General features: G+C 49.0%; 1 protein-coding gene across 1 annotated transcript in view; it reads left to right on the top strand.

Annotated features, from left to right (window-relative positions):
- The window catches only part of LOC113407833 (zinc finger protein 883-like), a 119,996-nt gene that overhangs the window by 74,563 nt on the left and 29,636 nt on the right, over nucleotides 1–15,797 (top strand). The window contains exon 4 of the mRNA XM_026658312.2: nucleotides 6,495–6,503. Coding sequence (XP_026514097.2) covers nucleotides 6,495–6,503 — 9 coding nt within the window. The remainder of the gene's footprint in view (nucleotides 1–6,494; nucleotides 6,504–15,797) is intronic.

The raw sequence follows: 15,797 nt of genomic DNA, 5'->3' as shown, positions 1-15,797 counted from the left end.
GAGGGTTTCTTAATATTCCTCCCTATCAGTCAGGGCAGAAGAGAAGAGCTGCAAGAGTGGGCAGGTTGATGAGCTGGGCCTTCTAGCATTTGGTTGGGGATGAGGTGGGGAATGTGAACTGGGAGAAACAGTTGCTGGCCTGTGAGGAATGGCTTGGCCGGTGGCGTAAGTGGACTTTGTCATTAGCCTACAAATTTGTGATGGTCAAGACTTATCTTTTGGCTGTGGGGAATTTCTTCAGCCATGTATTTCCCCCTGCTCCATGAGTGCTGCTGGGACCGAACATGATGGCCTTCCACTTCTTGTGGGGCAATAGGATGTCCCTACCTAGTCAGGAGAAGTGCGGATTTTCTGCCATATTAGAAGGGAGGTTGGGCCTGGTGGGCTTTGAAGCCTTTTACTGCTCTACTTTTTTGTTTTTCAATTGTCAGTGGTGGCTGAGCTGGAGGTCAGGTCAGGCCCGAGAAGAATGGCAGGGCAACCATAACGAACGCCACTGTCTCTTTGGATATGGCGGTATTTTTTTTCCTCACTGGGTGCAGCACCGGGTATGGGATGGATGATGATGTCAGAAGGGGGAGGAGATTAGGAAGCCCCTCCCCCAAGTATTCTTCTACTCCCACCTTACATCCTACAGGATTTTCAGTGGGTGCTAGGTTGAAGGTGCTTGCAGGATGGCTTCAACTGCAACAGTGACTGCCCTCACAGCAGCAGCGGCCACAGCAGCAAGCCCCCCCTCCTTTGGCTCAGTCTAAACAGAGGTCAATGTACCACTGGGTGAGCAACTGTCCCCAGAACTTACTGACAGGAGCTTTAAAGTATTTGCAAATGTGCACGGCCAGCATGTGCAGAGGAAAGGCTGCCCAGGGGCACTGTGTCAGGCTCTGGCACCGCTTGAGACAATGGACCACCTTCAGCCACCAGGTAACCCAGGGTCTAAGGCAGGAATGGGGTGAGGAAGCAAGTGAAGCTGAGCAAGGTAGGCAAAAATTCATCTTGTCTTCATGGGTGCTCGCAATGATGCCCTTTTTGTGTACTATGGCTGACAAAAAAATCCCAGACAGAGAAGCAGCAAGCCAAAAAAGTTCCCTTCAGGTGCTGAGGTAGCTCAGTTGGGAGAGGATTATACTGAAGATCTAGAGGTCCCTGATTTAATCCCAGGTTTTGGGATGCTCTTTGGTCCCTTTGTGTGCAGCGGTGGGCTGTTTTCTGGAAGCACAACGGTGCCTTTATCCGCCATGAGTCCTCATTTCGGGCTCCCAAGCAAGAAAAGACAGTGTGGACTTGTGCACCGAGTTGGCCCACCTGACCTTTCTTTGTTCTCTTGGTCTTTCTCAGCAAGGGGAAGAAAAAGAAGCTCTCCTTCAAGCTGGAGTCAGAAGGGCGATGTAAGGTTGACTTCCTGAGTGCCGGTTCCAGTCCTTTGCTCTACCAGCTGACCTATCAAAGGGCTGCCACCACTTTCTCCAGGTTAGCCCATTGGTATGTTCAGAATGGAGAGGGGTAACTAGTGGTGTTCCCCAATGGTCAGTCCTAGGACCAATCCTATTCAACTTATTCATAAATGATCTGGAAAAAGGGGTAAACAGTGAGGTGGCAAAGTTTGCAGACAATACTAAACTGCCTAAGATAGTTAAGACCAATGCAGACTGTGAAGAACTTCAAAGAGATCTCACAAAACTAAGTGACTGGGCAATAAAATGGCAAATGAAATTTAATGTGGCTAAATATAAAGTAATGCACATTGGAAAAAATAACCCTAACTATACATACAATATGATGGGGGCTAATTTATCTACAACTAATCAGGAAAGAGATCTTGGAATCATCATGGATATTTCTCTGAAGACGAGCACACTGTGTGCAGCGGCAGTCAAAAAAGCAAACAGGATGTTAGGAATCACTAAAAAAAGGATAGAGAATAAGATAGAGAATATCTTATTGCCCTTATATAAATCCATGGTACACCCACATCTTGACTACTGCGTACAGATGTAAGGGAATGCCCGATCTAATCCTTTTAGAAACCGGGGCATCATGTGATGTGAAAACACCGAGTGGCCCTGCACCAGGGGGTGGAAGGCCGAAATGGCCGCCAGGTGCACCCTGACAAAGGAGGGCACCAGCTCTTGGGTCCTAAGGGACAGGAGGTAATCGAGGACGAGCTGGCTAGACGCTGAGGAGGGAGAGGAACCCCTTTCCCTTACCCACATGGAGAACCGATACCATTTGGCCAAGTAGGTTCAACATGTGGAGGGTTTCCTACTCTCCAGCAGGACCTGTCTCACATCCTCAGAACACCTCCCTTCCTCCTCATTCAACTACGGAGCAGCCACACTCTCAAGTGGAGCGCGGCCAGGTTGAGGTGGAGGAGATGCCCTTCCTCCTCGGAGACGAGGTCCGGGCAAAGCAACAGCCTGCGTGGGGGGGACGCTAAGAGTTACAGTAGGGTCCCATACCAATGTTGACGGACCCAGTCCGGGGCTATGATGATAATCTGCGCCCTGTCTGACTTCACCTTCTGTAGGACCCTGCCTATCAGGGGGAACGGTGGGAAGGCTAAAACAGGGGCCCTGACCATGGGAGCAGGAACGCGTCCAATATCACACCCTTGCCTTCTCTCGCCCTGGAGCAGAATCATGGACACAGGCGATTCTGGGTGGTGGCGAACAGATCTACCTGGGGAGTGCCCCACTCTAGGAAGAGCCACCTGGCCACTTCCCTGTGCAGGGACCACTCGTGCTGTTGGGAGAAAACCCTGCTCAGGTGATCCATGAGCGTGTTGCGCTCACCGGGCAGGTGAAAAGCCCTCAGGAGGATGTCATGGGCTATACAAAACTCCCACAGGATCTGGGCTTCCTGGCACAAGGCCGTCGAACACGTGCCCCCCTGCCTGTTGACGTAACACATCGCGGTTGTATTGTCCGTGAGGACTGTGACCACCTTCCCCTCTAAGTGCTGGCAGAAGGCCATGCACGCCAGGCGCACGGCCCTGAGTTCCCTGACATTTATGTGCAGGGCCAGTTCTGCAGAAGACCACATGCCCTGGGTCTTGAGGCCCCCCACGTGGGCTCCCCATCCCAGGTCTGAGGCGTCCGACACCAGATCTAGTGTGGGAGGGGGCTCCCGGAAGGGGATATCTCGAAGCATGTTGCCCGGGAGGGACCACCATTGCAGGTCTGCCACTACTGTGGGTGGCAACGTAACGACCTTGTCCAGGCCATCCCTGGCCTGGGAATACCGGGAGGCCAGCCGGAGTTGGAGGGGCCTCATTCTGAGCCTGGCATGTCGCACCACATAGATGCATGCTGCCATATGGCCCAGGATTTGAAGACACACCCGTGCTGTGGTTACGGGGAAGGCCGTGACCGAGGCAATGAGACCTTTGAGCATCTCGAATCTGTCCTGTGGGAGGGAGGCCATGGCCACCCGGGAGTCTAACAGCGCCCCTATGAAGTGTATGTGCTTAACCGGGAGTAATGTGGATTTCTTCTCGTTTACTACTAGACCTAGAGTCGCGCAGGTGTCTAGGAGGAAGTTCATCTGCTCCTGCACCTGAGACCGAGACTTACCCTTGAGCAGCCAGTCGTCCAGGTAGGGGAAGATCTGCAGCCCGTTCCTCCTGAGGTGGGCCGCTACCACCGCCATACATTTGGTAAAGACCCTGGGCGCCGTAGAAAGGCCAAAGGGGAGGACCATAAACTGGTAGTGGTCCTGATCTAGCAGGAAACGGAGGAAATGCCTGTGACTCTCGAAAATATGGATGTGAAAATACGCATCCTGGAGGTCCAGGGCCATGAACCAATCCCCCAGGTCTAGGGATGGAACAATAGAGGCCAGGGACACCATGCGGAACTTGCAACGAACCAGGAACTGGTTAAGATTCCGCAGATCGAGGATGGGTCTAAGCCTGCCTTTCGCCTTCGGGATCAGGAAATACCTGGAGTAAAACCTCTTGCCCTGGAATTCCCGAGGTACTCTCTCCACCGCCCCCAGGGCAAGGAGGCGCGCTACCTCCCGGCCTAGGAGGAGGGCATGCTCTGGGTCCCCGGGCGGCTCCCGGGCCGGAGGATGGTGGGGACGGGGCGAAACAAACTGCAACCTGTACCCTGGGGAGATGGTGCTGAGGACCCATCAGTCCGACGTTATACGGGACCATTGCAGTTGGAAGGCAGATAAACGGTTGGTAAATGTCAACTTTATTAACTAGGGGGCTTCCCTGGCAACAGGACCGGTTCCCCCTGCAACGAGTCAAAAGCGCCTCTTCCCTGGCCTCTTGCCCTTCGAGGGACCAGGTCTCGGGGCTGAACAGGATTGGCGCTGGGACCTATGCCTCTGCTCCCTCTGCCGTTTAGGTGGGGGCTCGTATCTGCCCTGAACCGGGGAGCTGAGGTCTGAGGCCTGGGCTTGTCCTTGGCGGGCGGGACATACAGGCCTAGCATCTGCAGGGTGGTGCAGGAATCCTTCATCCCATGCAGACAAGTGTCCATCTGGTCCACAAACAGAGCCTTCCCATCGAACAGCAGGTCCTGCATGAGGGACTGGGACTCCATAGACAGCCCCGACAGTGACAGCCACGACGCCCTTCGCATGGAGATGGCCGAAGCCATCGAATGGTCCGCTGTATCCGCCACATCAGAAGCCACCTGTAGAGCTGCTTTGGCCACCGCCTCACCCTCGTCTACCAAGGCCCAGAACTCCCTCTTGTGTTTGTCCTGGAGGAGGGGCTCAAACTTTGGGAGGGACCCCCACAGATTAAAATCATATCAGCTCAGCAGCGCCTGGTGGTTAGTAACTCTGAGCTGGAAACTTGCCGATAAATAAACCTTTTTTCCAAAGGTGTCAAGTCTCCGAGCATCCTTGTCCTTGGGGGTGGGCGCGGGCTGGCCATGCCTCTCCCAGTGGTGAACCGACTCCACAATCAGAGAGTTCGGGGCTGGGTGGGTGTACAGGTATTCGTGCCCCTTTGCGGGCACGAAATACTTTCGTTTGGCCTTCTTAGAAATAGGCCCCAGGGAGGCCGGGGTCTGCCAAAGACTGGTGGAAATATTGGCCACCCCTTGGTGTAGAGGAAGGGCCACACGGCCTGGTGCCGAAGAGGTCAGGACATTGAATAAGGTGTCCAACAGCTCCTCCATCTCCTCAGCCTGGAGCTAGAGGTTCGATGCCACCCATCTAAGGAGCTTCTGGTGAGCCTTAAAGTCCTCCTGAGACACCGGAGGCGGCACCGCAATGGACTTGTCCAGCGCCGAGGAGGCAGCTGGCGCTGTGTCTACACTGTCCGGCGGCACCATCGGCTTGAACCCCGGATCTGGGCCCAGGATCGGTGCCGGTGGTTCGGTGCCCAAGGACCGGTCACGGTGCCGAGGTGGAGACGCTGAGTGGACCTGAGAAGCCCTGGCAATGGAACAGGGTCTCACCGGTGCGGGCACCTGGGATCACGGTGCCCACTGGCACCATTGTCCTTGCCAGGGCGCCCCCTGCCACTGAGTCGTGTGGGGCCCTGGTAGAGCTGCTTGCTCTTGCGGTGCAGTGCGGCACGGAGAAGGGTGGCTGGGCGCTGACACCGAGGTCATCGACGAGTGCACGGTGCTGTACAATCAGCTGGACCGGTCCCAGCCATGATGTTTCCGGCCCCGAGACTTCAACCTCGATGATGAAGATAAGTAAACGTCGGAGGTACTGTCTGTCGATTCTCACCGGTGACCGTGGCTATGATGCCTCGGTGCTGGGGACGCCTGGGATGCACTCCGAGCATGGCGTGTATCCCAGCAGGTGCTGGAGTATTAGTGCCGGTGCCATCGGTGTCGAGACCTGCTCCTCTCACTCCGACTGGAGGAGGAGTGTTGTCGCCTCTTGTCCCAGCACCTGCGGTCCCTCCTGGCGGAGGAGTCCGACTCACTCCCAGGAGACCTGGCCCGCGGGGTGGAAGTTTGCTGCGGGCTTCGGGCAGGTGCTTCGGTGCAGGGAGGCACCTCCGCCTCCGTTGCATCCGGGGAAGGCTGGTTTGCGCCCTAGGGCAGTTTCCCTCGCGACCAGGGGCCCGACTGAGGTGGTGCTCCCAGCACCAGAAGGGAGAGGATGTCGCGCGCGGCCTGGGCTGCCTCTGGTGTCGACGGCATCCTCACTTCAGGAGAGGCACGCACGGACGGGACCGGACTACTCCACTCAGCTCGAGTAGGAGGTCTAGGTCCTGACGGGGATCGTGGGCTGCCCAACTCGGGTCTGGCCTCACCCCTATCCTTATCTCGGTGCCGCTGTGTCTTCCCTTGCTTCTTAGCGGGGGAGCGGTGCCGACTGGTAGATGGGGCCTCACTGCACACCAAAGATGCGGTGACCGGCGCAGGGTGGGGTCGACGTGTCGGTACTGGGGCCAGTGCTGACTCCATAAGTAGGGCCCGGAGTCGGATATCATGTTCTCACTTCATCCGAGACTTGAATGATCTGCAGATCTTGCAACGCTCACTGATGTGAGCCTCGCCCAGACAGCAAAGACACTGGGAGTGTGGATCGCTTCTGGGCATAGAATTGAGACAAGAGTCGCACGATTTGAAGCCTGGGCCATGGGGCATGCCCCGAGCCAGGCTACTACTAGAGAACTACTAGAGAACTGTCTACTCATGAAAGGGATACCACTAAGGCTATAATCACTGCAGCCAAAGCTGGAGCACAAGTTCTGACTACCTTCACTGGCGGCAAGAAGGAACTGACGGTGGGGGGAGCACGCAGCCCCCTTTATGGTGCGATATACAGGCGCCACTCCAGGGGTCGCAGTGGTGCTCCCCCAGTACGGGTACTGCTAAGGAAAAACTTCTGGCACCGGTGCACGTGGCGAGCATGCACACCTATAGTGGAATACACATGAGCAATCACTCGAAGAAGAAGGAAATATTTCTTCACACAATGCACAGTTAACCTGGGGAACTGTTTGCCAGAGGGTGTTTTGAAGGCCAAGACTAGAACAGGGTTGGGGCGGGATGGTGTCCCTCAGCTTCTTTTTGCCAGAAGCTGGGAATGGGCAACAGGGGAGGGATCACTTGATGATTACCTGTTCTGTTCATTCCCTCTGGGGCACCTGGCTTTGGTCACTTTTGGAAGACGAGATAGTGGGCTAGATGAACTAGTCTGACTCAGTATGGCTATTCTTATGTTCTAACTGCTGTTTATGGAAGAGATGACCTTTCAGGCTACACAGAACTGAAGAAGTGTTCTGGGTTAGCTCCAAAGCTTCTCTCTTTCACCAACAGAGGTTGGTCCTCTGCAAGCTCTTATCCTCACTCACCCTGTCTCTCTTGGACTCTGAAAAGTGCTTTCTCTCAACTCCCTCTGGGAGAGAAGTTAAGTTTTCCCTTTGGGAAACTATCAGGCTGAAGCAATTGTATTGATTGTGACACTAGAATCAAAGATTTAATATTATAAATAAATGAGTCTAAACCTGAGGTTCCAGTTTTCAAATTGGTTTTTCTAACTCAGTTCCCAATTCTCTTCTAGAAAGGCCTCCAGGATGCCTGCCCACCCCAGCAGAAGTGGCAAGGAGAAAGCCCACAATGCTGCTCTTAGTTCCAGGTGGATTGTTCAATGGCAGGGGGAGTTGATTTGTTTGGTGCTGAGAAATCTGCCAGGAAAGATCTCTGGGCACCAGATCTCCCTGCTTCTTCCAGCATGCCCCTGGCTTCTTTTCTGCCACAGTCGTTTCTGTAGGAGGGTCCTACATGCACTTAGCCAAAAGCCTTTCAAAGCCTTCTTAGTGCAGTTGTCAGTGTGTTAGTTTCATAATCTGAAAGTCCTGGCTTCAAACCTCAGAGAAAGGAGATGGTTTGCTCCCTGCTTCAGCTTTTTCTAAAGGAAATCCCAAAGAGACTGGGACAAACTGATTTCTGGACAACCTCCCACCCGTCTAACACACACACAAAGACTTTTCTAAGACTCACTCACTCACTCATGCCCGTCACCCCAATCGGGGTATGGGCCGCCAACCACAGATCTCCAGAGTCCTTTATCCTGGGCCATTTGCTCTAGCTGGTTCCAGGTATAGCCCATTTTTATGAAGGTCGCGTCGCCAGGTGTTTCTTGGACGGCCTCTTTTCCGTTTGCCTTGGGGGTTCCACCGCAATGCCTGTCTAGTGATGTTGGTTGGCTGCTTGCGTAGTGTGTGTCCTATCCAACCCCACCTTCTCCTTCTAATTTCTTCCTCTGCTGGAAGTTGATGGGTCCTCTCCAAGAGGTAGATGTTGCTGATGGTGTCTGGCCAACGGATCTGGAGAATCCTTCTAAGGCAACTATTTATGAAAGTCTGGATCTTCCTGGTGGTTGTTTTAGTTATCCTCCAGGTTTCAGCTCCATACAATAAGACATTAACTCTTTATTCTCTTTTATGACTCTTTAATGCAGCTGGAAATACCAGTTCTGAGAAGCCCCTTTCCACAGAGAACACAATCACAGAGCAATGAGAAAATTCGGGGCTGCCAGGTTGTTGTGGGTGAGTAGTTAAGGGGAGGTAATAAAAGTCCAGCAGAGTCACCCCCTCCTCTCCACCTCCAAGCAGCTTTGAATCTTGATGACTGTAATGCTGAGTTTCCACTGCCTCAGCATCCTCGACCACCACTAGAGGCCGGTTTAGAGTCCTTAGATCCCTGTTCATATTTCAGACCCCAGCCGGTGCAGCATCCCTGCACAGCAACTCACCGTCTGCCCCAGGAGAACCAGCTGGTGGGCTGCATCCACAGGCTCCCGTCAGAGCAGCAGTAGCAGCTGTTGGCAGCTAATCCCCACCTAAGTGGGGTGAAGGAGCTGGGGATCACTTGTTATTTCTTCCATACGTCGAGTCTCAGTGTGTTTGCACACATTTCTCTCTAAAACTGATTTAAGTTTAGAGCCCCTCCCCCCATTTCTGCTTTGTAAGTGCCTCATTCCTGTACATAAAACATAAGAACAGCCAGACTGGGTCAGACCAATGGTCCATCTAGCACAGTGTCCTGTCTTGCAACAGTGGTCAATGCCAGGTGCTTCAGAGGGAATGAACAGAACAGGCAATCATCACATGATCCATCCCCTGTCGCCTGTTCCCAGCATCTGTACAGATGTGAACATAAAGAAACATTTGGGGACCACTTGCAGCTACTTAGAATCATAGACGATTAGGGTCAGAAGAGACCTCAGGAAGCCATCTAGTCCAAACCCCTGCTCAAAGCAGGACCAACCCCAACTAAATCATCCCAGCCAGGGCTTTGTCAAGCCGGGTCTGTAACGATGCTGGTTCTGGCAGGACCCAACTGAGAGTGCCAATTCAGGACAAATAGCTAAAACAGGGCAGTTACATCCCAAGGCTGGGTTTTTTCCACCAAACCAAACCAGCCAGACAGTGAAGACTTTGGTCTCACCCCACTGGCTAACCACAAGTCACACAAGCAATTCCCTTAGACACTCCAGTTTCCCAGTATCACCACCAGTGCCACTCGTTATGGGGACAAATGGTTATGAAAACCAATACCCCAATAAAAGAAAAAAGGTTCTCTCGATCCCAAAGGACCAAGCCCCAGACCGAGGTCAATATACAAATCAGATCTTACCCACAAATCACGCTGTTGCCAATCCTTTAGAGTCTAAAATCTAAAGGTTTATTCATAAAAGGAAAAAGATATAGATGAGAGCTAGAATTGGTTAAATGGAATCAATTACATACTGTAATGGCAAAGTTCTTGGTTCAGACTTGTAGCAGTGATGAACTAAACTGCAGGTTCCAATCAAGTCTCTGGAATATATCCCCAGCTGGGATTGGTCATCAGTCCTTTGTGTAGAGCTTCAGTTTGTAGCAAAGTCCCTCCAGAGGTAAGAAGCAGGATTGAAGACAAGATGGAGATGAGGCATCAGCCTTTTATAGTCTTTTCCAGGTGTAAGAACACCTCTTTGTCCTTACTGTGGAAAATTACAGCAAAATGGAGTCTGGAGTCACATGGGCCAGTCCCTGCATACTTTGCTGAGTTGCAAGGCGTATCTGCCTTCTCTCAGTGGGTCAATTGTATAGCTGATGGTCCTTAATGGGCCATCAAGCAGGCTAGGCAGAGCTAACACCAACTTGTCTGGGATGTCTCCCAGAAGCATAGCATAAGTTTGAAATACAGACAGTATAAAGCCAATATTCATAACTTCAAATACAAAATTGATACACACATATAGACAGCATAATCATAACCAGCAAACCATAACCTTGTCTTAGACACTTCATTTGACCCCCTTTATACAAGATTTGGTGCCACTATAGGACTTTGGTTGCAACCATGTTTTATATGGTCCCAGATTATATCAATAACGACACAGGGTCTTAAAAACTGCTAAGGATGGAGATTCCACCCCTCCCCCCCAGGTAAGCCATTCCAGTGCTTCACCACCCTCCTAATGAAATAGTTTTTCCTAATATCCAACCTAGACATCCCCCACTGCAACTTGAGACCATTGCTCCTTGTTCTGTCATCTGCCACTACTGAGAACAGCCGAGCTCCATCCTTTTTGGAACCCCCTTTCAGGTAGTTGAAAGCTGCTATCAAATCCCCCCTCACTCAGTCAGTCCCCAGTCTCTAGCAGTGCATGGGATTCTTCTGTCCTAAGTGCAGGACTCTGCACTTCTCCTTGTTGAACCTCCTCAGATTTATTTTGGCCCAATCCTCCAATTTGTCTAGGCACTCTGGACCCAAACCCTATCCTCCAGTGCTTGGATTCTTTACATGTTCCATGATTTCATAGGGCAGAGTTTTAGGGCTATTTTGATTCAGGGAACTATGCTATAGGGTACTTTTCCTGTGTGAATTTGACAGGTGGATCAACATAGAGACACATTGTGACCCTTCTCAGGGTGCTGAGGACTGTGAGTCTCCTTGTCGCCACCTGCCACTAGGAAGAGGGAGTTTTGCATTTGGCAGCTGGATGTTAGTGATCAAACTCACCGAGGCTGCTGGAACTCAAGGACCCTCCTCTGAGCTACAGCAGTTACCCTAACCCCTGAGTTCCTTCAATGTGTCCCCCTCTGGGGTCCAGCCCTGACCACCAGATACTCAGAGAAATCCCAGATCCTCTCTCCCCAAAGTATCCCAGGTTATTAGTTTTACTGTGGACCACTACTACTGTATCTCACACAGCACTTGAGTATAGTTATCGAACAAGCAGAAATTTATTTAAGAACAGATAGAGATTTAAACAAACAAATGTGAGTGATGGAAACCAACTGTTACCAACTAAACAAAATCAGAAAATGCAACCTACACTTCTTAATAGTTACCTTTCCTATCTAAGTAGATTCTCACCTCACACTTCAGTCAATTTCACTGATTGCTAGTCCCTAGGTGCCAGGGCCCTGCCTTTCATGAAGCACCACTGGTCATTAGGAATCTCCTTGGTGAATGGACCCAGAGTGTTTTTTTCCACCCTGTTATGAACTGAATCAGTCTTTTGTCTTTATTCACAGAAAGGACAATCTACTCATTGTCATATTGTCCTTGTCACTTCCACAGGGTTTCGATGTCTATAGTTTGTCTTTGATGGTTTTTCACTGGCTTTTCTAGGTTAGTGCAAAGGTTGACAATTGAGCAATACATCACATAGCTGGTTAGCAAGGGGCGGATGACAATTTCCTCCCACTTGAATGGGCCATCCCCACCAAGACCTATGATTAGGATGACACACTTTCATGACAATACCATATGGGCATAATTTTCCATGTACTTAAATTACTCCTTAAATATGACTCGTACACACCTCTTGCGGTGATTAGGAGTATCAATAATTTACAAGCTTTCAGTAGAGATCTCAGTGCTATCCTTCCTGGATAAATATCATAAAAGCAGTGTATTAGGTGTGGCGCGTTTGTCAGGTCTGAGACAGGAGGTACTTGTGAATAACAGTGACCCCTTTGCCAATTGGCACCAATGAGCTTTTGTCACAGATGCACTGAGCTATACAGTCACACACTGATATAACAGAAAGGCCAGCACAAAAAATAGAGAGGAACAATAAGCTACTACAATGACAATGGTTGGAACTCTCCATTTCTCTCAGTCTTTGGATTGATGGGTACTAAGAGCTGTAGCTATAGTTGAGGAACCAGGCGATCGGACAGCTGGCTCAGCCCTCCATACTAGCAGCTTTCTCATATATAGGGAGATGGGTCAAAATTGTAATTGATGTCATGATTCACTTCCCAGAGGGGATTAATCTGTCTAAGGCTATGTCTACACTTCAAACACTGGAAATATTCTTCTGACAACCTAACTCTGTCTACACTGGGGCTCAGGTCACATTAACTACTTCTCTCAGTGGAGAGGACTTTTCACACCCGAGAGATGTGGCTATGCCAACATAGCTTTTCAGCATAGACCAGCCTTTAGATGGATTTTTGATATGAAAGGCAATGGATTTCAGCCTTTTGCTTTATATTGATGGTTGATGAGTGCAGCTTTCCTACATGCTGGTCACATCCTATTACAGATGTCATACCTTTCCTTTGCAAATTAGAGAAGTGGGGAAGACAGTGACCCTTACAGTCTAAGAGGGTAAAACTTACACGATTTATCTCCTTGAATAGTTTTCCTTTTAATAGAAATTAACTTTGAAACTAAGCAAAGTAAGTTCTATTTGAAAACACAAAAAATTAAAATCTATACTGGGCCAATATTCTCTTATACACTCTTTCTCACACACATTCTCCCACCCCAATCTTTGCAGTGAGGTTTTCTGCCAGAACTCCTTACACTACCGGGGTAAATTAAATCAAATTAACTTTTCAAGATTAGCCATAATTTCCTGTACGACTAACAAAACAAAAACAAGACAACTTTCAGTTTTCCAAACTAATTCAGATTATAGCACAGTCTCTTACTCTTTAACCAATAACTTCACCTATAATTTCATTTTCATTGGTACAAATAACATATTCAAAGATCACAAGTTCTTGTCATATATGTTAGTTTTCTTTTAATCCCCATTGCCAACAACTGAACCTTGGCTCAAGTTGTGCTTTGTCCCAACGTAGGTCCCAACGACTTCTGTGAGTTCGTATATCTCTGGTTTTTCTCCATGTGTGTTGGTGGAAGGCGTCTCCTATGTGGACGTGTTTGCATCAGGGAGAAAAATACCTCTCCTTTCATACTTTTTAATCTTTCAATGTAGGAAGAGGGAGAGGACAAGTGATGTAAATGCATAGAACACAAGAGAAAACTGTCTGGTCTACACTAAAAACATTTATCGGTATAATATTACTCAGGGGTATGAAAAATCCACACAGCTGAGCAACATAGTTACACAGCCCTAACCCCCTGTGTAGATAGTGCTACATGAGCGGGAGAGCTTCTCTTGCCAACATAGCCACCGCCGCTTGCGGGGGCTGGACTAATAAAGTCAGATGGGAGAGATCTCTCCCATTGGCTTAGAGCATCTGTAATAGCAGTGCTACAGCAGTGCAGCTACATTGGTGCAGCTGTGCCAACATCAGCTTTATTGTGTAGCCATAGCATCAGACACAAAACCATAGAATCACGACTCAACATATGTGCATCCGGAAGTCTGAAATTGGAGCCTGACAAATTCGTTGCCTCATTGGTTACCATCATTTCTACAGCCTGAAAGTCCTTGGTACCCAAATCAGGCGGCCAGTTTGGGATCCACGGGGATGGACTGTCCTATGAAGCACTCTCTCTTTGGATCCAAACAGTGAAGGATGATTGTTCTCAATCTAACCCTGGCATACTTTGGAAGTGTAATCAGTGACACTGAACTAGGAAGTGGAGTTGTACAAACCATTTTCCTTCGGTCACTGGTCACCATAGCTTCCTTTACTGGGGTGGACACCGAGAACTGGGTGTGGACTCTTTCAACCTCAGCTCTTTCCAAATCCTTGGTCTTGGTTAGGGTAAATTTACACTTCTCTGAAGTAGAATCCTTTACAAAACCACTTAAAATCTCAGCAGTGTTAGTGAGGAATGGCTTCCTGAAACATACCCAGCTTTTGTTTAATTCGGTGGCACAGTTCCAGGCAAGGGACTGGATACACGCCTGGATCAGAATCTCTATTAGTTACCAGAGCTGGAGTTTCTATTCAAAAATAGCTATTTTTCAGAAGATATTACATTTTCAACACTGGTTTATACACATCTTTAGCACCTACAAAGGATAAATTCAACAAAACCCCCACTTCTATTTCCTGAACATCTGTGTCATGAAGGCCTGCATTTCCCATACCATAGGATTAGCTAGGAGAGATCTTCTGTAGGGCCTGGGTTACAAATGCTTTGGGAACCAAACACATGGGCATTTTCCCTAGTTCAAAATCACTTGCCGTGGAATTCTCTCCCCAGATCATCTGAGACAATATTGCCTTAAACAAGTGAACTACACTGTACTCATATACACTTCCTTCAGTTAGTTGGGGTTCTGCTGTTGTTCACCATTTCTGAGTGGAGATTTTAAATCACTGCTGTTTCTTTGTTAGCATGTCCAGTAAATTGGAGAGTTCTCTCCTGTTGACAGAACTGCACTTGAACTTTCTCCATGTCATCATGGAGGGATGGAGAAAAAGCAAAGCTGAAGTGAGAAATGACGACTTTAGCAAATGGTCATTTGTCTTAAATTCTCCAATAAATCTGAGCTACATCCTGTCAAACTGAACTAATATCCAATTGGGTGAGCAAACAGCCTTCAGGAAAGATAGTAACCCACATCACAGGGAGAGAAAGTGAGAGAATACATGACAATGAAAGTGTCAAGTGAAATTCCAGAGCAGGTTACATCAGATTATTCAGAATCAGGACAAGAGATTCTCCACTCACATTGTCCTCTGATCTATTCAAACCTGCTTCACTCAGCCCTTTCTCAATAGTCAGTTATGTTATTTACAAAATTTTTAGTATCTGAGCATCCCCATAATGAGGGGGAAACAGCCACCTTGCCAGAAGTGGCGTTACCAATAGATGGAACCTGGGATTTAAACTCCAAGTGATCACACTGTGTTTGGGATCCATTTGAATTCCCCTACCAGGTCTTTGACACTTTCATCTCCAGTCATAGAGACTCTGATATAGGATTAAAGAAGTCAAAACATCATCTCCAAGCACAGACAATGGAGAATGTGTCATCGCACAACACTTCGAGAATTGGATGGATAGAATGTGATGAAGATGAACTCTACATGGCTCAGACAAAAGGTAACAGTTCTGCAGTGTTGGGGAAGGAGGGAATCTCTGAGTCACCCCGTATCCTTCCAGTGTCACAGAGACTGAAATGACACTATTTTTCCTGCTCCTGCTCCTTTTCATTTACATATAATTTGAAAAGTTCCCAATATAACTGCTCTTCAGCACAACCCAGAGCAACGTGAGAACTGGCAATGATACAATCTGAATCATTGGTGACTCTAACAATAACTTTGAAATAGGAGGAATGGTATAAATGTGATGCTCCCTGTTTCCTGATAGGAAGGGCACACTCGAATTACTCATGAGACAATTGAGTTGATAGAAAGGACAAATGGGTCCACCTCAAAACAGGGGAAACTCTAAAAAGGCAAAAATGGGCCACTCATCTGGTCAAGCAGAGGGATAATAGTGCTGCCATCAGTTCAAACAGCTTTAAAAGTTACTATGTGGGAATCAGGAAAATTATTAAAGAAAAAAGTAGTATTGATATCCCTAGAGGTTTTCATGGTGTTGATCTCCCTTGCAGCTTCTCTGATGGCTAACATGAGTTGAGTGCCAAGAGAAGGTTTTCCCACACTCACTGCATTCATAGGGCCTCTCCCCTGTGTGGATTCTCTG

Source organism: Terrapene carolina, unplaced genomic scaffold, assembly GCF_002925995.2.
Source record: "Terrapene carolina triunguis isolate 2854851 unplaced genomic scaffold, T_m_triunguis-2.0 Scaffold425, whole genome shotgun sequence".
Classification (NCBI taxonomy): Eukaryota; Metazoa; Chordata; order Testudines; family Emydidae; genus Terrapene; species Terrapene triunguis.
The sequence above is the reverse complement of the archived record's forward strand: the minus strand, read 5'-3'. Positions and strand labels throughout refer to the sequence as shown.